Below are 25,067 nucleotides of genomic sequence, written 5' to 3' on the forward strand. Positions count from 1 at the left end.
TCAAAAAAAAAAAAAAAAAAAAAAGCATGTGATATCTAATGTCAAGTGGTGATCAAGGTATGAAGAAAGGATGCCAAGAGAAGGTGGTTTGATAAGGCCTGGGCGGGGGGGGGGGGGCTTAAGTTGGCATTAGGTGGGGGCAGGCAGAGTGCAGGAGGCTGAAGCAAATGGGAGACTGTGACCCAAAGTCCTGGGGTGGGAGGGACAAGCTTAATGGTCCTTGGCTAGAAGAATGTGTGACACAAGGTGCTGAGGAAGCTGGTGATTGTGATGTTTGCGCTGGCATGGAGTCAGCTTTTTCTATACAACTGGAAGACTTAGGGGCTTAGAAGAGAGGAACAGTGTGCTTTGGTTTCCTTTAAAAATCATATATCCCAAATTTTAATCACTCTCGCTCACTGCTTTGTGGAGAGTGGAGTACTTTGGGGCAAACTTGAAGACATACCTGTTAAAGGCCACACAAGGGTAAGGGGTCATAATGAGTTTGCAGTTCAAAAGTGCAAATGAGATGCCAGGGCTTTCTGGGTGGCTTGGCTGTCATCTGCAGGTGCTCAGGCAGGGAGAGCTTGTGAGCTGGAAACAGGCTGGCTCTGAGGGCTGTAGGCACCTCATTTGCTACTGGAGCTCCCAAGGAGCTGAAGACTGTTGTTGCCAACCTATGTCTTTCCCTTCCCAGAGGCTGTAGGGAAGCCATCAAAAGGATCGCCTATGAATTTGTGGAGATGAAGGCAAAGGAAGGCGTGGTGTACGTGGAAGTGCGATACAGCCCACACCTGCTGGCCAACTCCAAAGTGGACCCAATCCCCTGGAACCAGACTGAGTGAGTGCCAACACTGGATGGGGCTGTGCCGAGCCGGGCTCTGAGCAGAGCATGGAGTGCTTAGAGCCCTGGCCTGGTCTGTGGACTCCTAGGGACTCAGCCATAAGTGCATGCTCCCCGCCCCTCTGCTTGAGGTTGTGTCTCTCCGCTAAGTGAAGTGATTGGCTAGCTGCAAACTTCTAAAGTCATCTGCTCAGTGAATGAGTCTGGCCCATTGCTGTCTCTGGTTGACCTCTTGTACCTGCCTATTCTTGAGCCCACCTATTCCTTCCCTCTGAGCCATGATACTGATACACCACATGGAAAGTGGGAACTGAACAGGCCCAAATTCATCTCCCTTTCCATCTAGAAATAGGGAGGGCTGTCTGACATCCTCACATTTGGATCTGGCAATGTCCAGACAGCTCTAAGGAAGTGGGCCATTGCGGAAGACCTTGGAATCATGTCCATGTGTCTCCTCAGAAGACATAATTCAGGGGCAAAGCTGTTCCTCCCTGCTCCACTTCCATGGCTGCCCATGGCCTTCCCTTAGCCTAATGTCCTCTCTCCTCTTCTTCTCTCCTCTTCTCCCCACACAGAGGGGACCTCACCCCTGATGAGGTTGTGGATCTTGTGAACCAGGGCCTACAGGAGGGAGAGCAAGCATTCGGCATCAAGGTCCGGTCCATTCTGTGCTGTATGCGCCACCAACCCAGTGAGTACCGCTACACCCTGCCAGCCACCTGGCCTAGCCACAGGGCTGGACCTACCCTATCCCAGCATCCCCACCTTATATTTCTAGAGCTTCCTAAAAACACCAGTGAACTTCTGGTGACTCTGGTGAACATCCTTAACAGGAAATCTGGGTCTTGACAGCCACGTGACGCACAGGAAGCTCACAGCCAAAGGAACCTAAACAATAGGGAAACATGTAATACCATCTAAGACTCTGTGGTCTGGCCCTGTCTCATCTGGGCCATAAACAGTTGTGATAGGTCTGATTTCTGAGGTCCTCCCCCTACCACTAAGGGTCAAGCCTCCAAAGCTTAACCTGTAGAGACCTTTCTGTGACCCCAGGCAAATCACATCACCCCTATGAATGAGCTCTTTCACACCGTGTCTGGGGATGGTCACATTCACTTCGTGACCTCACCCTAAGGATTAGTGAGAACTGAAGCCAAGGGCTGATGTTAGGTTACAGGGCCTGCGACAATAGGGCATGGCCTGTCTGTCTCTTCTTTAACCCTCAGTGCTGCCTGGGGACTGAACTCAGATCATCAGGCTTAGGGCTCTACCTGCTGAGCCATCTTGTTGGCCCACATCATAATAACTTTATGGGGCTCTTAATATAAAAGTGCATGATGCATTAGCAATAAACTAATAGTCCCACAAGTTATATCCTGGGCTAAATGTTAGGTTCTAACTTTCCTATCTGCCATGGGGGTTGGTAAGCACCAATGGACTAGCCTGTCCATCACTTACTAAGCCCAGCCCTTGGCAGCAGACCCTCGCCATGTCCTTGTGCAGTGGTTGGTGGTGTTCCTCTGGGAAAGGGCTCTCTAAGGCTTGGGTAGGGAGGATGCAACAGTCAGAATATGAAGACATGGATCTTATATTTTCTCTGGCTTCAGATGAAGGATTAGGGCAGCTAGTGGGTGGCTGGCAGGCCCTACTCCATTCCTGTTTGATGAGGCCCCACTGGACCTCTCTTTCAGGCTGGTCCCTTGAGGTGTTGGAGCTGTGTAAGAAGTACCATCAGAAGACTGTGGTAGCTATGGACTTGGCTGGGGATGAGACCATTGAAGGAAGTAGCCTCTTCCCAGGCCACATGGAAGCCTATGAGGTGGGCATGAGAAGTGAGGGATGGCCCTGGGGGAGCTTGGATGGTGAGCTTGGGGTCTTCTGAGGTTGTCTTGGCTGGAGTTAGGAACTCAGAATAGGGTGCAACCTAAAGCCTCCATTAGGTGTTGGGAGAACTGTGTTTGAATCTGCATCTGCCAATGTATTCCTGTGTGACCTTGGGCAGGGCTTTTTCTCTGGACTTCATTGCCTTGATTCTAAAGTTGTTAGGCCTTGGACATATTAACTTGACTTCCTTGAGCTCCATATAAGACAGTGTAATAGTGTTTGTTTTAGAATATTAGACAATGTGTTTAAACCCTTCAAACAGTATCAGTGCACAGAAGCTGCAGAAAAAAAAATGTTTCTAGTCTGTTCATGACTTGGGAAACCAGGCCACACTGTCCCATACACTTCTTGAAGTAGCCTAGCCTGGTTCTGGGGACAGTCACACTTGCCAAAAGTCAGATCCCAGAGTGTGGCAGAGACAGAGCTTGCTAGAGCCCTCTCAGAGCTAACCCGTCTCTTCCCTTCCAGGGTGCAGTAAAGAGTGGTATTCACCGGACCGTCCACGCTGGGGAGGTGGGCTCTGCCGAGGTTGTTCGAGAGGTAAGGAGCCTGTGACCCTGAGCCTCTTCCTGTTTCTGTTCCTGTTCCTGCTCCTGGACTCGGCTCACCTCTGCTTCTCCACAGGCTGTGGACATACTCAAGACAGAGAGAGTGGGACATGGCTACCACACAATAGAGGATGAAGCCCTCTACAAGAGGCTACTGAAAGAAAATATGCACTTTGAGGTGAGATCCAAGGCAGAGTGAGAGCTGTCTCTGGCTACCCCATGCCTTCGGACAGAAGCAGGACAGGCAGGTTGAGTGGGAGTGGCCACATGGTGGAAGTTTCATGGGGCTTGAGGCAAGGAAGCACTAAAACTTGTCAAGAATTAGTACCTCAGCCTGGCCCCGGCCCACTATACCATACACACACCTGCCCCTTGCAGGTCTGTCCCTGGTCCAGCTACCTCACTGGCGCCTGGAATCCCAAAACGACGCATGCAGTTGTTCGGTGAGATCTGGTTTCTGGAACCCATTTGGTTTTGATCTGAAAAGGAAGGGGAGGGAACTGGGGACCTGACCATCCTGATTCTTAGTAATGAAGTCACTCTGACTGGCCGGGAAGCAGGTATTGCTGTCCTTGTCCAGCAAATGAGGACTGTGAAGCTCAGATGTACCAACCTGACGACTCACCCACTAACTAGCAGAGCTGGAGTCCCATAGTTCTTCAGCCACGAACTTCTACATTCTTGTTACTCAACTCTGTTTCTTGGGCTGTGGAAGATGAGTTTCATCTGTGTGGCTATGATTGATGGGTGTTCTTCTGAAGGCCAGCTTGAACAACTTTTCCCCAGAGCATCTCTCCCATACTACCTGGTTCCCATCGGCAACTAGAAACAAGGCCTTCCTGTCCTGTGACCAGGTCCTTATCAGGCCTTAGGAGAACAAAGTTGTCTTTTCCTAAGGCAGGATACAGATGGCAAGAACTTGGGTTGACAATGGATAGGCCAGCACTGGTCTGTCAGCCAAGCGTATACAGATGGAAGGACTGTGCTGATAACAACAGGCTCATGGGCTTCCTTAGTGCATGGGTGCACTGTGTCTGTGGGACAGCCAAATGGCAGCTCTTGAAGGCACATGGGGCTAGGGAAGGTTCAAATCATCTGTGCAAATACAAATGTTGAAGAACAAAGACTTGGGGAGATGGTGGATCAAGATGAATAGGGAGAGAACCTGTAACAGTGACATTAGGGACAGTCAGAAACAGAAGGAAAGCCAAAGACATGTCAAGGTGTCCAGGGCTGGGTAAGGGTGCTTGGTGTGCAAGCATGAGACTGGAGTTCAGATTTCTAGCACCCACATAAAAGGCCAGGCCTGGCCATGCATACCTGTGGCCTTAGTACTAGCGAGAGGAGTGGAGACAGGAGGATTGATAACCTCAAAGTAGTGAGCTTCAGGTTCCATAAGAGAACCCAGGTAAGGTAAGGGCTGTCAAATAAAGACACCCAGCATCCTCCTCCAGCTCCGTGCACCTCTGAACATAGGCATACACACAGAAGACAAAATCAAAAGTATAAAATAAGTTTTTTTTTTTTTTTTTTTGAAGTATGGGGTCAGAGTTATCAAGGAATAGTGCTTTGAGAAAAGTCAAGTGTCAAATTCTGGGACTGGTAAGATGGCTCAGTGGGTAGAGGTGCTTTCCGCTAAGTGTGACCACCTGAGTTTGATCCCAGAAACAGAAAACCAACTGTCACAAACTGTCCTTTGTCCTCCAATCATGCTCCATGGCATGCATAGCCACATCCTTAAATAAGAATTTGAAAGTGTTGAATATGGGGCTGGAGAGGTAGTTCAGAAGTTAAGAGCACTGACTGCTCTTCCAAAGGTCCTGAGTTCAATTCCCAGCAACCACATGGTGGCTCACAACCATCTGTAATGGGATCTGATGCCCTCTTCTGGTGTGTCTGAAAATAGCTACAGTGTACTCACATAAAATTCTTTAAAAAAAGAAAGAAAGAAAGAAAAGTGTTGAGTACTGCTATCCAAGCAAGTAAGGTTGGAGCTAACAGAAACCAATCAAGCTGAACAAAATGAGAGGCAGGGTTGTGCTAGGAAAGTTTTCATGCTGTGTTAGAAGAGCCATGTGGCAAGAAGGGACTGAGGACTGACTGGGAGAGGAGGTAGGGTGCTAGTCATGCTCCAGTGCTGAGAAAGGGAAGGCCAGAGAGCATGGGAGTTGAAAGGGCTGTTGCTTTCCCAGCTCTCCAAACCACCACCTCAGGTCATTCTTCTGCCTTTGCCTCTCAGCTGGCTTTAGATTAGTTCCCAGCGTTTTCTAAATGTTTCCTCTTTAATCCAAGGATGCAACCCTTTGTGTTGTGTAAAGTTGTATAAAGACAGAAGAGGGAGGTGGTGGACAGGCAGTGGTGGTTCTTGGAGTAAAGAGGCTCTCTCTTTTCTGCCTGCTTGGCCCCTCCTCCAGCTTCAAGGATGATCAGGCCAACTACTCACTCAACACGGACGACCCCCTCATCTTCAAGTCCACCATAGACACTGACTACCATATGACCAAACAAGACATGGGCTTCACTGAGGAGGAGTTCAAGAGACTGGTGAGTATGTGTGAGCTGTGAGCCTAACACTTGGTTCAGGTGTGTGCAAGTGTCCATATGTGTGTGCGTGCATATGTATGTGTGGATGTGGATTGCCTAGAACCTCTGGAGACCAACAACGAACTGGCCTGGCATGCCAAGCTGAGCCTAGCACCAAAAGCTGTTCATAGACATGCCTTGGCACCAGCATCCTGGCAGCTTATCCTTTACTTTGGTTGAGCCCTTTAGAGGACCCGTCTCCCAACAAAAGTGTGACTGTGGACATTTTTGTGAGATTTAGGTTGTTCCTAGGCTGAGACCTTGGTCTTGGGTTCTGATGTCCTGAGTGAATCCCTGTAAGGGCCTGTGCCCCACATCCCACACTGAGTATGAGGCCTGTGGTCTCCACTGTGATGCCCCTTGCCTTTGCTCACTAGGCCGCTCCCTTCCTTGCACTCCAACTCCATGTTTTTCCCTTCTAGAACATCAATGCAGCAAAATCAAGCTTCCTGCCAGAGGAAGAGAAAAAGGAACTCCTGGAACTGCTCTACAGAGAATACCAATAACCACCACAGGTTGATGGTATGCTTCTGCATGGGGGCAATAACCACCCTAGCCTGTCCCTCAATTTTGTGTGTGGCTTATGGCAGAAGTCCTTGGGAGGGAGCACACCTCTGCAGGGTTATAGCAACCACCCTATGCTGTTCCTCCACAACTTTCTGTGTGGCTTGTAGCAGAAATCTTTCAGAGAGTGGGGACAGCACTGAGAATAACAGGGACTGTCTGGCTTCTGGGCACAGTGGTCAGCTTCGTGTTGGGGTGGCTATATCCTGAGCATCATTACTCTCAGCCATCAGGGCAGCCTGGAGCTCGACATGAACAGCAGTTGGTCCAGTCCTAGTTCCATGAGTCCCTTCATTTCCTTATGTCCTTGGCAAGCCACACATTCCCTTGCTTGAAGCCCCTGGCTTGCTGTCTATGGAAGGAAGTCACTCTCTAGGCCTGGAATTCTGTGCTTTCTACAATGCCTTATGTGTTAAGAGATCTGACCTTTCTACTTCTCTGACTTGACCAGCAGGGCAGGTCCCCTGAAGATGGCAAGGCTACTTCTCTGAGCCTCATGCTGTGAATGGAGTCTTTACAACTCTGAAATACTGACCTTCATTCCTTCCAGACTTTGGAGTTGCCAGGTCTGTCCTCTGATTGGATGTCCTGGCTAGGGCCCAGGGGCCTTGACAATCATGGGCATGAATTATAAACCTTCCTTCTAAAGCTAAAATATGGTGTTCAATAAAGCAGCTGGTGACTGGTATCTTGCAGCACATGGTGAATGTGGTCTGGGGCTGCTGGCTAGGGTAGAAATAATGGAAAAGCCCTGGGGCCCTATACTGAGTATCATGCTGGGAGGAGCCAAGACCTCTTTCCTCCAGAAGCGATACTTTCCCAGGGGTGCTGTTTGAGCAGATGCTCCTGAACTCTTTAACCCCTCTAACCAGTCCTTTAGAATTATTTTTATTATTTCAAAGATTTAATTATTTTTATGTACATGGGTGTTTTGCCTGCTTGTATGTATATGCATCATGTGTACCTGGTGCCAGAAGATGGCAGCACCTCCCCTGGAACTGGAATTTAGATAGTTCCAAACTGCAATGTGCACGAGAGGACAGTGGGTGAGAGCTGGTCCTCCTCTACACGTCAGTCCCAGGGACTGACCTCAGGCTGCCAGGGTTGGCAGTAACTCTATCCACTGAGCCACCTCACAAGCCCCTTTCAAGTTGTGGCAGGTGTGGGCTGTGGGTGGGTGGGGTGAGGGAGGGCTCTTGAGATGCCACATGAGGAATTGTACTGGTCACTACTGGACAGAGGGCAGCAGCAGTGGAACCCTCTGTGAGTTGAGGATGTGGGGATGCAGAGCCCAGCTGTGCATTTGGTAGTTAAAAGAAAAGATCTTAAACCAGTCACACAAATCACCAGCATTTATTTCCTAGGCCTAAGTATCAGTTTCTTGGTAGAAAGGGCAAAGAATTGGTCAGTTAGTTTTGAGTCCAAATCCTTTCCCAAAACTGGATCTGTGAGGGAACTTAGAGCCGCGTAGATCATCAGAACTAAGCTTAAAACGGTTTTCAAAACAAACCAAAAACCAAAACCAAAACAAAAAAAAAAAGTGATTGTCAGCTCCTCTCCCTCTCTCTCTGAAAAAGTTATGTTTTTAAAAAATGTAAAAGAGGCTTTAAAAAAGGGCTAGGAAGACCTTCCCGACAGACAGCAGATGGCTGGCTGGCTGGAGGGGTGAGTGGTGCCGGGACATCCCTGTCCAGGTGGCCGCTGCTCACCTAGGGGCAGGGCCTGTCTCGAGCCCCGCCTAGCTGAATAAATAACATCTCCTGGCGCTAGTGTCTTTGAGGTGTACCTGGGCACTGTGGGGCGGTGGGGAAGAGTGGAGCCTGCAGTGTGAGTGGAGGACTTTGCTGGAGTTGGGGCCACAGAGGACTCCATGAGGCTCTCAGGCAGGCTGACTGGCCAGGGCTCCAGTCCAGGAGGTACGGCAGGTCTCTTTCAGCTGTTGGAACCACAGGCTGACTCAGGACGAGGTGTTCGCATCACTGCTCTTGGGCTGGCTGCTGGCTTCCTTGTCTGGAGTACTTCCCTCTGCCTGTCCTTCTGCGGGTGAGAAGAGGAGTAAGTTTTCTTCTTTCACACATTTATACACTGTGAAGCACAGGGGGCCTGGAAGGACCAGTCAAATTGATCAATAAGGCCAGCCTTGAAAGCATGCTAAACGGTTTGTTAGGGAGACAGTGACCAAGGCCAGAGAGGCACTGTTGGCTCACTTTTTACCATGGAAAGGCTGCCAGGGCTGCTAGAGTAGTGGAGCTCAGTAAAGGGCAGGAGTATGGACAGTGGATGAGCTTGTGCTCTCAAGAGGGGAGAATGTTAAGTGCCCAGCAGGAAGGATGTGCCTAGCAAATGGGAGTTTCCTCCAACCTTACAGGACTCAACCAGGGTGCAGCTTAGGAGTGCCCACTGTGGCCTGTACATCCCAAGGTAGAGGATGCCTGACTCTGAATACCACTGGCAGCATCCACCCCTGCACTATTCCAGCCAGCCAGAAACTGGGCTGGAGTATAAGGGTCAGCAGCAGGCTGAGAACAGCAACTTGGCCTAGCCTGCAAGTCCCTGTATGAGCTAGTCCTCACTCCAGCTTCTCTGAAGCTGTGCTGGAAGGTGGAACCAGCAGCTTCTGTCTGCCTCATCCACTTGATAGCAGCTTGTACTCTGTTCTTCAACCCTCCCAGGGCCAGCATCCTCCACTGACGCTGGTTATGGGCAAAATTCAATCAATAATGCAGCCTTAAGCCCCAGTGACCCTGGTGCCACTGAAGGTACATGTTATTCTGCCATTAGGCCTGTCTTTATGCCTATGTTGAGCTCTGGGTCTGGAATTCTGTCAAACAATCCACACGGCAACCTGAAGGTGTTGTTAGGGTCATAATGACCATAGAAAACAAGCTCAGAGGAGTGAGTTGATGTACCTGCAACCAAAGGAGGGAGCCTGCTTACTGCTGAGCCCCACTTCTTCCTTTAAGCTGCATTCTCTGGCATTTATAGAGGCCTGTTGTTAGGACAGTCTCCCATTGCTCCACACATCAGTCTTTGGCCCTGAGTGCTCATGGAATTAAACAATGAGACAGAATTTGGCACTGAGGCTCAAGTATGTGCCAGTCTGAGCCTGCCTGGCCTGAAGCTGCCACCTCTGAGGATGTTGGTTGAACCAAGGCTCATCCACAAAGTTCTTCTGGCCTCTGGAGGCCTAACACCCATGACTGCCTCTGAGGTAACATTTATGTTTGTGAAGCCCCCATGAGCCAGGACCCTTTAAACTCCCCCATTGTCTCTGCTCTTTTACTCCACTGCTAGAGACTGCAGGCAAGTCACTTGGCAGTAACCAACCTGGCAGGGATGAAGACATTCTGAAGAGACTCTGTCCCTCACCTTGGCTGCCAGACTCCTAAACAGTGGATTCCCAAGAAGTTAGATATTCCCAAGGGTTTCCTGCTGAAGAAGAAAAGCCTAAGGCCCGAGCCAACTAGAGGATTTTCTCCAGGAAAGTGGGCCCTGAACAATGAAGGGTCAGTGATGGGCAGATCACACCTTGTGCAGGACTGCTTGGGTGTGCCCAACACTGGCCTCTATTTAAACCTGCCCTCATAGCAAGGCCCCAAAGATGAACTTGGAGGGATCACTTGACCTCTCTGTCCCTCTTTCCAATGTGGCCACACTGAATAAATTGCCTTTTGTTCTTCATTTTAATTTGCTTTTTAAATTTTCATTTTTACTTTATGTGTATGAGTGCTTTGCTTGCATGTATTATTATGTGAACCACGTGCATGCACAGTATGTTTGAAGTCAGATAGTATTGGATCTCCTGAAACTGGAGCTACAGACGCTATAAGCTGCTATGAAGTGGTCTTAACCACCGAGCTTAATCACCAGCTCCTAATTTGACTCTTAATTGGATTATTGAGGACTGATAGGCTGTGACCCTAAGTCCTCTCTAACAACCACACTTCCTCTGTGCCCGCCCCAGCTCTCCCTTAGTTGGGGAGAAGGTCCTCTCCCATCAGTCCTAGGGAGGAAAGAAAGTTTGCAGCCCAGGGTCAGTGCACTCTCATTTCCATGGCTGGCTTATAAATTCTCTTTCTATTAGGCAAAGTAAAGCAAATGTGTCCTCCACGTCTGAGAAGACAGCAGGACAGACAGATGTGTGCACTGCATGCTGGAGAGTGCTGACAGATCCAGCAGGCCACAGGCTTGGGAGACCAAGTAGCTACGACTTCTTATGCCTACCCATACCCTGTGGGGCCACAGTCCTGTCCTACTCGGGCCACGCATCAGCTGTAGCAGAGAAAACTCTGGGGCCCTTGGCCTTCGGATCAGAATCTCAGGGATAGCAGTTAAGGATCGGTCCTGGGCTTATGTGAGTCTGCTGCTCTCAGACATGCTGGGAGACATCCTCACAGAAGGCTTCTCATAGCTGGTCACCTTGCCTCCATTCTATCAAAGGTGTTCCAGTCCCTGGCAGCGGGCATGTTCTGTCCTCATGACTCCTTTTTAGACATCAGTTGTGGTGGCTAGCAAGTATCATGTACTAGGAGGACAAATACCACAGACTCTCAGTAAGGACTAACAGGGCTGTGAAGACCTGTATGAGGAACTAGTATCTGTGATGGCTGAGGAGGGAAGAAGGCAGCAAAGCTCATGAGAGCAAACAGCACAGAAGCCTTGAAGAAACCCTTGGCACTGAGCCCGGTGTGCCAGCTGGGCCCATTGCTCATTAAACTGGACATCGAGCAGCCGCTAAGTAAACACCTGTCACATGCTAGTCAAAGAAGCTATGAGACAGCCTGTGCTAGAACAGCTCAGTTCAGAGGGCTACTTAGAGGGCCATGGAGACAAAGAAAGGGGCGCCTCTGCTTGAGACAAGTTGTGACCAGGGAAGGCCTTAGCACAAAAGGCACAGCAATGAGAAGCAACCACCAGAAGCAAAGCCCTCAGGCCTTTATTGTGGCTGCAAGAGAGAGGAAAAAGTGAGGAATAAGAGTTGGGGCTACAGAGGGGGAGTGAGCATTACATAGGTGTCCATACTCAAACAGAAAGGAGGGACCAGCACAAGGAAAGCCAACATGGCCTCGGATGGGAAACTGAGTGAGGCTCTGGGAATAAGGGGCAGGGTACTCTCTCAAGGTATAAAGACAGTCATACTTATGATGGTCATTTGCCGGGTGAGTCTAGGAAGACACCAATTTCTCTTGGCTTCAGTTGACATGAGAGACTTGGTTCCTGCCTCCAATTTCTTTCCTGTTCCACGTTCCTTAGTCATTTCTGGGCAATGAGGACTAAGAACTCTAGGCTGGGGCTACACAGGCAAAGAGAATGTTATGGCCAGGCAAGGACCAGCTCCTGGAGTAGGACAGAAGGAAACCACAGTGCACCATGGGAAGTGATACGGCAAGCGTGGACTCTGAGCCTGCAGCAGAAAGGAAGTGGTGGCGTGGGGAAGGGTCTATGGGTAACTGTGGACCTGCGCTGAGCAGAGGTCTCTGAGAACAGAGAAGTGGAGAGCAGAGTGTCCCAGGCAAGCTGGTGCTCACAAACTGCCTGCCGTGTGCAGGTATTAACCCAGTTCCTCTCTCCTGAAGCTCCAAAAAGTCAAAGAAATGAGGCCTTTGAGAGCAATGTGACTGGGGGCATACTAGCTCAGAGGAGGCTTCTGGGAGCACCTGCTAAGCTGGCTCTGGGGGTAAAGGGACAGCAAATGGCCACAGCTCCACTGGGATTGTTCTAGACAGAGTAACAGTGAAAGAGGTGAAGGCCTTCACAAGGAAGCTCCAACCCTTTTATAGAAAACCACATAGATGGGTAAGTAGGGGAAAGTGTGAGTAGGGTGTGGGTGGGACCCAAGGCCAGGCAGGCTAGCCAGCAATGCATGACATCTGGGGAGCATGGAAGAGTAGCTTAGCTCTGAGATGTTACCATGGAGTCTGGGGCAGGATCGGCTAACTAATCCTGCTGTCTGCTGTGCAACAAGGGCATGAAGTCTAAGTGAACAGCAGGTAAACATGGTGGCTATGCAGATGGGAAGAAGCTAAGGCATGGAGCTCTGGAAGTAAGGCTCTGTTACAGAGATCTAACAAGACTTGTTGGAGTGGGGACAGGAAAAAGGGAAGTGCCCCAGATACTCACCAGAGCCCTAGGAACCAGGATGCTGGCACACTCTACCCTAGACATTGGCTGGGTTCTGCCAACAATCACAAACAGCCCCAATTTAAATGCAGCTGCTTCCCCGAGGAAGGTGTAGGGCCTGGAGACAAGCAAGAGCTGGCAAAGTACCTCCCCACCAGCCCACCGGGGCATTGGCTCTGACCTGCCCCCTCAAGGGCGAGCTCGCCCATGTCTCCAGCTAGCTTCCGCACGCTCACAGCCTCCGAGTCACCCTGGATGTCAGGGACTGCATTCCGACGGCCTGTCCGGTCGCAGGAGATGAAGTCCGAGTAGGAGGACTCGACTTCCATCATGCCTGTTGCATCGCTCCTCAGGCCTGTCGGGACAGGAGCAGAAGTGAGACACTGACGTCCTCTGACAAAATGACACTGCTGCTTTCTCACTGAGGACTGAGCAGAAGGCACAGGAGAACACACCCTGTGACCCCAGACAACTCCTGCCCACACCTTACAGAGTGAGCATGAAGCCCGGCACAGTGGTGCATGACTTTAATCTTAGCATTTGGGAGGCAGAGGCAGGGAGATCTCTGTGAGCTCTAGGTTAGTCTGGTCTACCTAATCAGTTCTAAGACAGCCAAGGCTATATAGAGAGACCCTGTTTTATTTTTAAAAAGAAAGAAACAAAGAAACAAAAATAGAGGGAGTAGGAAAAGAGGGAAGGAGGGAGAGAGGAAAAGAGGGAGGACAGACAGACAGATAGGCAGGCATTCATGCATGCATGCATGAGGGTCAGGAAGATGGCTCAGTGGGAAAAGGTACTTGCCACCATCTGAGTTCAATCCCCAGACACCATATGGTAGGAAAACAGAACTCCTGCACATTATTCTCTGACCTTCATACCTACACTGTGTACCTTGTACACACAGACACACACACACCAAAATAAATGTGAAAACATATAGAGAACATGCATTCCATCTCCATTCAAGGTAAAGGTGATGGCCAGCTTCCCATGTTCACCAATCCATGTACCCAGCGCTGTCGACGCATACAGGGGGAGCGCAGAGCAAGCTGATGACGTTCCTACCTCAAAGAACTTACAGTTCGCTGTATATCATGTCAAGATATCATCTCTTAGCTCATGACTGTGTGTTTGGGGTGTCAAGGGTGCTAGAGGGATGGCCAGGACCCAACCAATGGAAAGTAGCATGTCAGCCAACATCCAAGGATGGTATGGGAAGAATCTGGGCACGATAATTTACACCTGTAACTCCAGCACTGAAGAAACAGAGGCAGGAGGATTGTTTTGAGACCAGCCTGAATAGAATGAGACCCTATCTCAAGTAAAATTATAAAATTGAGAGGCAAAAACTGAATAAAGAAAAGAAAAAGAAAGGAGGAGGTTCCTAAAGAAGGGAACATCAAGTACTGAAGCTCTGAGGAAAGAAGATGGGGTTGAGCAGAGAAGAGCAGGAAGGTCTCACAGGAAGGACAGTGACAGGGAAGACACTGAAGGTGGGGAGAGGCAGATAGCACCCCAGAGGGCTTTTAGGTAAGATCAGAGGACTAGCTGTGGATGGGGTGAGTTAGGAGGCTTCTGGGGAGGTGAGCAGACACCAAGATGGATTCTAGACATAACCTGGAGAACAAATATGAGGGCAGTTTCTGTCTGACAGGGAGTTTTGGTTTCTGACATAAGTCAGGAGGTGGGGGGAAGAAGGTGTGGCTACTGAAATGGGACCCAGAGGGAGGCATCTGGGATGCCAGGTGGGTGGAAAGCAACCGTTCAAGGGTAATTCCCTGCTGGCTTTAAGTTCCCATGAGCCCTCCGATGGAAAAGGTAGGGAGGGCACATGGAGGAGGCTGGAGTGGGAACAAAGGCCTGAGACCAGAAATGTTCAGGGCCCTGTGGTAGACAACGATCTAGAGCAAAGAGAACCATGGTTGTAAGGAAGGAACACAGTGATTAGTTAGGAACCATACCATACATTATATTTCCCAGTCAATTCTCCAGAGCAAAGATGAAGGCAGGAGCAAAAGTCTCCCTGCATCCAGCAGATGGCGCACCCCACCTATCTTTCTTAGCTGTGGCGAGCTGTGTGGAGAGCCTCCACTGAAAGAACTCCTGGAGGTGGTTCCTCCTGCTGGTCACTCTGCCTCCCCTTCCTTTGGGGAAAGTGTTCAAAGCCTCAGAACAGCTGAATAGCCTGTTGCGATGGTAATGACAGTGCTTCATGTCCATCACTCTCAGTGGCCCTACCCACCCTGTATATAAGCACTGTGTATGTGTATGTGTAGCTTTATAACCTGACTTGGAAAGGTCTCAGGCCAATCCATGTGGTTCCTAAGCTCAGATGTTTCCCCAGCTGAGACCGGCTGCCCACAGGGTGGGTCAAACCCTGGACAGCCCACACCATCTGTTGCAGCCTCTTTCCTCAGCTCTTTTCCAGTTAGAACGTCAGTTCTATGAAAAGGGATTTGTGTCTGGATTTTCAATGCACCAGACTGAAAGGCCTGATCTTGGCAGCTGAGACAAATCGGCTCTGCTGCTTCCTTCCAAGATGCTGAGCTCGGAACCTGCTACAGAGGAGTGCGCTATAAATACATGTGGATCGCACAGCTTTTCGTCCACCCACCCGACCACCCACCCATCATCTCCTCCATTCCCTATCTGGGGGATGACAGAATGACCCCAGAGACTGCAGAAGGCTCTACCTGCCAGAGTGCTGTGCTCTTTGTGTCTATCTCCAGGATCTGACACCAGCAGGAGTTACCTGCTAAGCCTGCCTGCTAGCCTCCCACTGGGACAGGCTCCCTAGGGCTCTAACCTTTGCAGTAAATATTAAAAAATAACATACGTTTATCTCTCTGTCGGCCCTGAGGTCTCACTTCTCAGGCCCGACCCTGATACAGAGCCACGAGCTCCTCTGGTGCCCGATCTGAGCCGCCAACATGGCCGGATTCGTCCGTGCAACTCCCTTCCCTGGCAGTTTTTACCGCCTACTCTCTGCCACTGTCCCGGGGTGTTTCTCTACCCCAAAATCCCACAAACACAACTCTACAGCCCGATAGCTTTTCATACAGGTTTATATATTCAACTCTCAGTCCACAAACTCTCTACACACAAGATTGCATCAAATAGACAAGGATACAAACTTCCTTCCTATATGAGATATTAGACCTGTAAAATCCTTAATGTTCATAGCTTTTTAACACCGATCAATGCCACCTGGGTCCAGCTGGTTCTTGGGAAGCTCCACGTTGCCACACCTCTAATCCCCTCTCTACTTCCCTTGCCCCGCCCAGTCACTGGTTTTCCTTTATTTTACTAATTAAAATGGGAAGGTTCAGTTGGAGTCTGGAGGCTAGGCAGCCCTTCTAGCGAAAGTAGAATTAACATTAAAATACAAACAGCTTCAGGACAATCTACATCTAACTCTTGCTTTGTTTGACCTTTGAGCCACCCAGGCAGAAAGCTGATGCTGTTGGCATGGAGAAAGATCCAATCCGGGAAAGCATCTATCCTCATCCTCAGGAACTGGGATTCCAAGCACAGCTCTGGGGAGTCTTCCAATTCAACACTCAAATGCCCAAATTCATAGTCTTCCACATCTATGCTTCACACTATGGTGGCATAGGCCTAGAAATACAAAGACTTGGGATGCCAAGGGAGGATAACCTCAGGTCTGGCTAGCCTGAGGTACATAGCAAGATGCCATCTCAACAGACAGACAAGCATGAGGAAATGTTTGTGTATACTCTAAGTGACATAAAATCATATAGTCACATATGAGCATTTAACTTTTTTGTTTGTTTTTCAAGACTGCTTCTCTTCGTAGCTGTCCTGGAACTCACTCTGTAGAACAGGCTGGCTTTGAATTTAGAGATTCACTCTCTCTCTCTGCCTTCTGGGATTAAAGGTGTACCCTACCACAGTCTAGCTTTCTTCAAACTCTGGATCCTCCTGCCACCATATCCTCCAACAAGTCCTACCAGTGTGCACCACCACAGCTGGCAAGATTGATTTTTAGGTATTTGTTACTTTTTAAAAATATTTTTCTACTTTTTTTGAGACATGATCTCATGTAGCCCAAGCTGGCCTAAAACTCAAAAAGTAACCAAGGCTGGCCTTAAACTCCTCATCTTTCTGCCTCTATTTCATAACTGCTGGGATTACAGCAGTGCACACTTGATTTACCTTCTCAACCTTCTTCTGGGAAATGGATTTGTTTTGATTATTAATTATTTTTTTAAAGATTTATTTATTTATTATTTATAAGTACACTGTAACTGTCTTCAGGCACACCAAAAGAGGTTATCAGATCCCATTACAGATGGTTGTGAGCCACCATGTAGTTGCTGTGAACTCAGGACCTCTGGAAGAGCAGTCAGTGCTCTTAACCACTGAGACATCTCTCCAGCCCTTGATTATTAATTATTATTAGTGGTGGAGATGTGACCCAAGGCCTTCTGCATGCTAGGCAAGCGTCCTATCATTCAGCTACACCCTAGCCCATAATTTATCAAATTACGTGTGCATGAGGAATAAAATTCAGAAGGCACAAATGGGAAGATGCAAGAACTGGGTGTCTTCACCCTACTCCAGACACTCTCCTCCAGTACAATATAGCTTGGGTCCTTCCAGAAATGTCTGTGATATACAAAATCCTTCCCTTCTTCCTTCTCTTCCTTTTCCTTTAAGTTTTTTGTAAAAAAAAATCATTTATTCTTTTGTATCTTACTATATTAATGAGTATAGGTGTGTGGGAGCACAATGCTCATATGGAGATCAGAGGAGCTCTTCCTATACCATTCTGGGGTCTGAATTCAGGTAGTCAGGCCTTCAAGACAAGAGTTTTTACTCACTAAACCATTCTGCTGGGCATCCTTTCTTTTCTTTGTCAGAAAGGATCTCACTCTATGGAACAGTCTGGGCTGGAACTCACTATATACCTTAGGCAGGCCTCCAACTCACAGCCATCCCCCTGCCTCATCTTTGCAGATTCTAGGATTACAGGCATACACTATCATGAATGGCCAAAACTTTCATCTTGCTTTTCTTCATCCAAGCATGTCTTAAAAACAAGTCCAAATTACCCTGAAACTCTGAGAGATTATATCAAAACACTAAAAAATGTACCTAAACTCCACCCAGCCCTCAGCTGCTGTTAGCAGCTGCATGACCCTCTGTGATCACAGCTGCAGATTGATTCAATTACCCTCCCCCAAAGACCTGGTGTTTCTTTCTGTAAAAGCAGAGCGGCCGTATCAAAGGCACTGTGCTCTTTCCTGTCCTAAGTCCAGGGCCTTCAACACAGTGTTTTATTTCCCCTCCCATTTCAAGGCACTTTGTGCAGCTAAAACAAAATGTCTGAGTGGACCAGCTTCACATGAGACAGACTGGACACAGAATCAAGAGTTTAAAGACCACAATCACTTTTTTGTACTCTCCTCCATCGAGGGTGAGCACCATTTTTCTTGTCTTTGTACCCTCAAGGCTGCTCCAGTGCCTGCAGGCAGCGGGAACTCAAAACTTACTGAATAAATGACAAATGAGTAATAGCCTGAGTCCTACTCCTGAGGGGCCAGGCTGGGCACAGCACCCTGTGCACAGGACTCCCCTAACCTCTCTCTACTGAGAAATGAGGGAACTGAAGCTGGGGAGTGGAGTGGCTTCTGAGATCACCCCCATTCTTCTCAGCCAGCAACTCATCTATGGCGCTCCTACGCTGTCCTTCACGCTCTTCTGTTTTCTCTTATTGCTCTGAACATCTCTCCATCCATGGCATGGCTAGCCACTTGCTCAACATCAACTCTCTTGTGCTGAGATGAGATACCTGGGTAACACCATTAGGAACAGCAACATTGTCTTCCTTCCTGAGCCTCTCATTTTCTTTCTCCTGGGCAAGGAGCAACCTCAATAATTTGTTGCCCGAGACAAAACTCTATGACCCTCAGCTTAGGTCTCCTGCTCTCTCTCTCACAGGTTACCTGCACAGTGCTCACTTGGGTGCATAGGCCCAAGCGCCCCAGTCTCCTAAACCTGTACTTTTCCCACACAAGCTGGCCTACCTCTACCTCTGGCTCACCCCTCAGGTCCTTCTCTGTTGGCATGAAGGACACTCAGGAAAATAGTCAGGCTTAGGGTTGCACTTGCCTCAAAGAAATGCAACGAATAAAAAGCATAAAGCAGAGCCAAGTGACTGTGCATGCCTGCAATCCTAGTGCTCAGGAGATAGAGGTAGGATGATCAGTGTAAGGTCATTCCTTATCTTAAAGGAATAAAGTAAGGCACACACTGATCCATTCATACCTACTGACATAGGAATGTTCTCAATAAACAGTCACCAGCATGTGGGACTGTGTTGCTTTCTCTTCTTAGCCCTGGCCCAGCAGCTCTCCAACAGACAACTAGCTTTGGTGCATTCAGGAAATGACAGGGCCTGGTCCATAGCAGGTGCTCAACAAATATTTGCTCAGTGAACAGAAAGCTTATGGTGAACTGAACTGAGAGGCACTCCAGAGCCCATCTAGAGAAGACTGTTGTTACTCAGGAAAACTGAAGCTCAAATAAGATTGCTAGAGGGTCGCCTTTAATTCCAGGAGGCAGAGGCAGGTGGATTTCTGTGAGTCTGAGGCCAGCCTAGTCTATACAGAGACACACAGATCAGCCAGGGTGACAGTAAGACCTGATCATATGTAGAAACACCACCACCAGCAGCACCAGGACAGTGTCTGACTGAAGGTTCTAGAATCCACTGGCCCTAATGCCTAGTGCAGCGCTCACTGCTGTCATCAGTTCCCAGTGACATCACTAAGATCAGGGGCTGCAGGTGTGCTATGGAAGAACTCATCTAATGCAGCTGTCAAGCCAGCCTCCCCACTTACCACTTGGGGCACACTGGACATCGCCCTTTGCCCCTCTACTTGGCAATAAAGAAAGCACCCTGAAGTTCATGGGCTGAAGTGAAGATGAGGTGAGAATATGGGCTCAGAGGGCCTGGAAAGTTCCATGAGACGTGAGAAGTACCAATTAATAAACCATTGCTGTGTCCCACTATGGCTGCGCTATCAGTAAACCTTCCCTTCTGACATTTCACTCGGCTTTGTTTACTGTTTAATGGTGATGCAGAGCCAAAAACCTACCCCTCCTTCTCCTGTGCTTTTGCTGCTAGGTGAACAGAAATTCTACCAGTTGGCAATCCTGGCCAGCATGGGCACTACTTTACCGAAAGACCTAGCTCACAGGCTGAGTTTAGTATGTGATGAACTGTTCTAGACTCTGTGGTGGAAGAACAAGGGATAGACCCTGTGCCACAACAGTGGTAAAGGTCTGACCCTACCCTCAGACTCCAGACTCCCCCCCAGCTTCCTTTTTCCCATCTAAACAATAATGGAATAATGGAGTCTGATCTCTAAGTCTCTTCCACCCAGGACATTTCATTGTCTACTACTCACCACAGATATGCCAGGTATCTTGCCAGGTATGAGGTACACACTGGAGACAAGACATTTACAAACTGACACAAGAAAAGGCACTGGGTGGGTATGTTAATCTACTGTGGCAGATTCTAATACTGGCTATGGAAGGAAAGGATTCGCCAGCGGGGCACATGCTTCAGTTAAAGGTGGAAAGGTCAGAGAAGTAGCTTTGGGGTGAAATTGAAAAGAAAGGAAACAGGTGGAGAGCCAGGTGTGGAGACATCTAACTATAATCCTAAACCTTAAAAGGAGAGGTATGAACACTCCCAGATGTTCAAGGCCTGCCTGGTCTACACAATGAGTTCCATAGGAAAACCCTGTCTCAGAAACCAGATGACCACACTAACAACCTTCCCTCACACAAATGAAGGTGTCAGGGCTGGAGAGATGGCTCAGCAGTTAAGAGCACTGACTGCTCTTCCAGAGGTCCTGAGTTCAATCCCAAGCATCCACTATGGTGATCACAACCATCAATAAAGGGATCTGACGCCCTCTTCCAGCCTGTGGACGCAAACGCACAAAGCACTCACATAAAATAAATTTAAAAAAGGAAAACAACAAACAAGCAAGCAAACAAACATGAAGGTGGCTAGGGAATAAATCCAGGCAGAGCCAACAGCCAAAGTGTCCAATAGCTTCCATCTCAGCCTGTGCTCCACGGGTTCCAGAGACCAAAGTTCTCTGCCTTACCCCTGGAGGTTTGGGGAACTCTGTGGGATCTGGATGCTTACAGGGAACCTGACCTTGAACACCCAGGCTAGAAGGGAGAAGCCAAACCCCTGTAGGTGCTTACTCTTGTCCCCACAGGACGGCCTCTCCCTCGGGCTTCTCTGCTGCTTTCCTTGGCTCTGCAGACTAAAGAGGTCCTGGGCTGTGCCAAGAGCTACAGTCTGTTTGAGTCTGTAGTTTAGTCCTCATTGCTAGGACAGATTCCATTACAATTCCTAACTGCTTTCCAAATACATTTGAAAGGTCATTTCCTGTTTTTTGTTTTTTTTTTTCCTTTTTTAAAAAATGAAATATTTTTCGGAAGTTACAGAAAAAGCAAGCAGACTTCTCTCTCCCTCCCTCCCTCCCTCCCTCTCTTCCTCCCTCCCTCTTCCCCCCTTTTTCCTCCCTCCCTCCCCCCCCCTTTCTCTTTTTTTTACAGAGGACATAGGGTACAGGAGTATGAACCTTGTGAAAGGTTCTTAGAGTGGGCAAAACTGCTCAGCATCTCTAAAGGCCAGAATGAGCTTAGATATCTAATAGAAAGGTCAGGATCTACTAAACCAGTAGTTCTCAAATCTCTTCTGTGAAGGAAGCTAGAAGCAGACAGGCTGACAGGGCTGACATCAAAGTGCTCCCTAACGCCCTAAAGCACATGCAGTGCAGGACCCCAGAGTGCTTAGTATCCACGCAGAGAGCATCCCTGGGCGAGGCTTTGATCAGAGGAACCAGCAGGCTCCTGGCACATGGAAAGCCCAGACTTTCATGGTTTGGGTGCAGCTATGAGACTTGCTGTGGGAGATGGTGTAATGGGAGGAAAGGGTAGGGTGCTGGGCAGACAAGGCCATCTGTGACTTCTGCATTGTTAGGGACAGGGCACTTACTTCTCCAGTCATGTTTCCCACGGGGTGTCCTGACACCACACCCTTTGTCTCCTGCTTTCACTGGGACCTATATGTTAGAGCTTCTTCCCCCAAACCTCAGTCCTATGACCTTCCTCTGTTGATAACCCCAAAGAGTTTCAAACTCTCTTAGAACATGTGAATCTTTCCACTTTGCACATCACAGGGCTTCCTCATCAACAGGGCAAACCTCACTGTCAAGCTATCATCCATCCCACCCCTTCCCAGCTGCTCCTGTTCATAGGTGGCTGGAGTTGAGAGCTGAGAGCCTTTCTTGATCATCCTCCTCTGCCACCTGCAGTGTGTCACCAGGTTCCATCGTTTCTGCTTGCAAAACAGTGTGCACACTGTCAACCCACTAAGTGCCACGAAGAGGCCCTCGATGCAGTCCTGCAACCCTCTTACCCCAAAGCAATCTCTCCTGTCAACCCCCGACACCCCTGCACCCCAGCCCCCGCCTTCCCGTGCTGACTCGCCCTGCCATCCTTCCCAGTCTTTCATCATTTCTACTTTCTTCGTGGCCTATTTTTACTCTGTCACACTGCACACCGGACCCTCTAATTCTCAAACCTAACATAACTCCTGACCTTCCTAAGCCTCTTCCCTCTGCCTAAAGCATCCTTGGACACTCTCCCCTCCTGTGCACTGTAACAGGTGGCATCCTAGCCTGGAGTTCTTAAAAAGTTTCCTGCTTTGAGGTCTGGAGGACTCAAAACCACCAGGGTTCCTATCTCACTAGGTCAATAAGGCCTGGTGCCTGGAGGCTAACACAGTGAATGTAACTAGGGTTTTGGAGGCTAATGTCCATCCCAGAGTTAGCCAACTTACCTAACTAAGGGACAACCAAGAAACATGGGTGTTAATTACTGCCTTGATTGTGGCTGTGGGATTCTCAAAGCTCCCTGGTAGCAGAGGTCCCGGTGGTCTCTCTCTGACTGAATAGCAAGTCTAAGACAAAGAAACCATTATTGTGGCTATTTTGCTAAAGACAGGGAAGGTTCGAAAAGGTCAGCAGCTTGCCCAAGGTCACATGGCATATGTAGAACAGGAGCTAGTCTGTAATTGGGCTGATGAAAGGAAGTGACCTACGATGTGCACTAGTGTCTAATAAGATTGCTTTAGAGTTTTTTTTTTTTTTTTTTTTTTTTTTTTTTTTTTTTTGGTTCCTTGCTCACCCAACCACCCCAGTTTCTAGCCTCAAAGAAAGAATTTCACAAAGTAGAGCAGGAAACAGGGAAGGCTCACGAGAATAATTTACTGTGCTCGCCAACACAAACATCAGATGCACTCTCGATGCTTAAGCAGAGTTCTCTGCTGAATCTTCTCAACTGTGGTTTCTGGTTTCCAGTCAAAGTCTCACAATGTATCCCAGGCTGACCTCAAACCTCCAATTCTCCTGCCTCAGCCTCCCTAGGGCTGAGTATAGGCCGGTACCCCGACACCTAGTTCTCTTCATTGGATTTTGTGCTGGAGATCAAATTCTTCAGCCTTTTCACTAATGTTTGGTTGAGTCTATAAATTTGCCTCAAAAAAATTTTAATTTATTTATTCAATTCACTTTACATCCCAGTATCAGTTCTCCTAACCCCACAGGCTCGAAATCTGCAGCAATAGAAAAAGAATTTGGGCTTTTTAGTTTTAAAGTCCCACCCTCTTAGCAGCTATGCCCTACCCAGCAGGGTTGTATTGTGGGTAGGGGCTACCATGTGTGGTTCTAAGGGCCATTGGGATGAAGCAGCAAATAGTTTTGCCGGACCTCTCAGGGGCCAGGCACACTTCTCCCCAGCTCTTTCCACTCGTGCCTTATCTAAGTTTAGTTAGGACTCAAGTTTCGAAGCAAAACTTGCAGAAAGGGGCAGCGTGCCACTCCTATGGAGGGAGGGGCAGGAAGGGAAAGTGAAATCACTTCCAGGCAGGCTCGCCAAGGTCCCAGGCTAGGCTAAGCTCCAGCTCTGCTGCTGCCAGGTGGGTGCCTCTGGGCATGGTTCCCCATCCTCCCCAACCTTAGGGGTCCCGTGCACAAACAAAGGGGAAATCAGCCATCCATCTATCTCTGTAGTAGTTCTGCAACATATCTCCAAGTTGTTTGACACGCTGCCTAACATAACTGATATCTACAAAGCTGGGACTGTAACTTGCGGGTGATGGAGCACTGGCCTAGCATAACAGTCCTGGGTTGAAGTCTCAGCACCATCAAGAAAATAAGGGAGCAAGGGCCTAATTTAAATCCTTTTGGATGAGTTATGAGCTGGCTTTAAAACTAACTTCTTTTCTTCCTTCTCTTCCATTTCCATTTCATTTTGGGGAGGCTCTGGGGATCTAACTTAGGGCCTTCCATGAACCACTGAGTTATACCCTAGTATCTGATGTCTAACATAAAATGAAGGATGATGTCTGACTCTAGGATGAAGTTAGGCAATCTCATACACCTGGCTCTTCTAGGATACCTTTCTCCAGTGCTTGAGAAATATAGGAAATCAGAGCTGCCATACCATGAAGAAGTCAACTCTGGGAAGTGAGCACATGAGGAGGCCTGAGATGCGTGGATGGAGATGCAGCTGGCCAGTCACTGACACACTTTTAATCCTATTCCAGCCACCTTCTATGTGTGCCAGAAGTACAAAGTCCTGCTCTACAGAAACCAAGAGAGGAAGTAAGTTACTACTGCTATTTCCACTCCTGGGAATCAAGGTGATGTGTTATGCAACAGTGGAGAGCTAGAGCAAAGGAGTCACTTCCAGTTCAGGTTCCTCCCCAGCTCCTCCAAGAGTCCTGTCAAAGCTACTCCCCAAAATACACTGAGCAGGAAGCAAGATATTATTATCTCTACAACAGTCACCCATTCATTCAAAAACTTACTGTTCACTCACTGAATAACAGATTTTTAAAAAAGATTTTATTTATTTATTTTATAAATGTGGGTAAACTGTCACTGTCTTCAGACACACCAGAAGAGGGCATCAGATCTCATTACAGATGGTTATGAGCCACCATGTGGTTTCTGGGATTTGAACTCAGGACCTCTGGAAGAACAATCAATGTTCTTAATCACTGAGCCATCTCTCTAGCCCTGAGTACCAGATTTGTGACTACAAGTTAAGTGCACAAAACAGCCAGACACAAATATGGCCTTGAAGAAGCTCAAGGTCTATTGAAGGAGACTGACTGAAAACACCTTAACCCTTTGCAAGTTACACCATGTGGGGCACACAGTAGAGTTGCTAGAAGCACTGGGTGTCCTTTCAAACTCCCTCAGTAGGTCAGGTGGGATGGGGCATTGGTACAACAATAGCCCTTGTTGACATTTTACTGACGGGAGGCATGACAGCCCATATACCTAGTAAAGGGGAAGGAAGACTTTAGGGATACTTCAAGCTATCATATATAAACCTTTAAGATGTCATAAACATTGGCCATGGCGGCCGGGAGCCATAGCAAAAAGAACAGACAGAATGACAGGCAACACCTGGCACCT

General features: G+C 48.5%; 2 protein-coding genes across 5 annotated transcripts in view; one reads left to right on the forward strand and one right to left on the reverse strand.

Annotated features, from left to right (window-relative positions):
- The window catches only part of ADA (adenosine deaminase), a 20,771-nt gene extending 13,714 nt beyond the window's left edge, over positions 1–7,057 (forward strand). Inside the window, exons 4-12 of the mRNA XM_080925178.1 lie at positions 677–820; positions 1,399–1,514; positions 2,515–2,642; positions 3,176–3,247; positions 3,332–3,433; positions 3,634–3,698; positions 5,670–5,799; positions 6,261–6,360; positions 6,857–7,057. Of these exons, the coding sequence (XP_080781304.1) occupies positions 677–820; positions 1,399–1,514; positions 2,515–2,642; positions 3,176–3,247; positions 3,332–3,433; positions 3,634–3,698; positions 5,670–5,799; positions 6,261–6,344 (841 nt within the window). The 3' untranslated portion in view covers positions 6,345–6,360; positions 6,857–7,057. The remainder of the gene's footprint in view (positions 1–676; positions 821–1,398; positions 1,515–2,514; positions 2,643–3,175; positions 3,248–3,331; positions 3,434–3,633; positions 3,699–5,669; positions 5,800–6,260; positions 6,361–6,856) is intronic.
- A 679-nt stretch (positions 7,058–7,736) lies between these two features.
- The window catches only part of PKIG (cAMP-dependent protein kinase inhibitor gamma), a 67,063-nt gene continuing 49,732 nt past the window's right edge, over positions 7,737–25,067 (reverse strand). For all 4 annotated transcript variants that reach the window (XM_080925189.1, XM_080925190.1, XM_080925191.1 and 1 more), the window contains exons 3-4: positions 12,704–12,877; positions 7,737–8,439 (exon numbers count right to left, since the gene is read on the reverse strand). In XM_080925189.1, the coding sequence (XP_080781315.1) occupies positions 8,360–8,439; positions 12,704–12,854 (231 nt within the window). In that variant the 5' untranslated portion in view covers positions 12,855–12,877 and the 3' untranslated portion in view covers positions 7,737–8,359. The remainder of the gene's footprint in view (positions 8,440–12,703; positions 12,878–25,067) is intronic.

This window comes from Micromys minutus (assembly GCF_963924665.1).
Source record: "Micromys minutus genome assembly, chromosome: 11".
NCBI classification, from domain to species: Eukaryota; Metazoa; Chordata; class Mammalia; order Rodentia; family Muridae; genus Micromys; species Micromys minutus.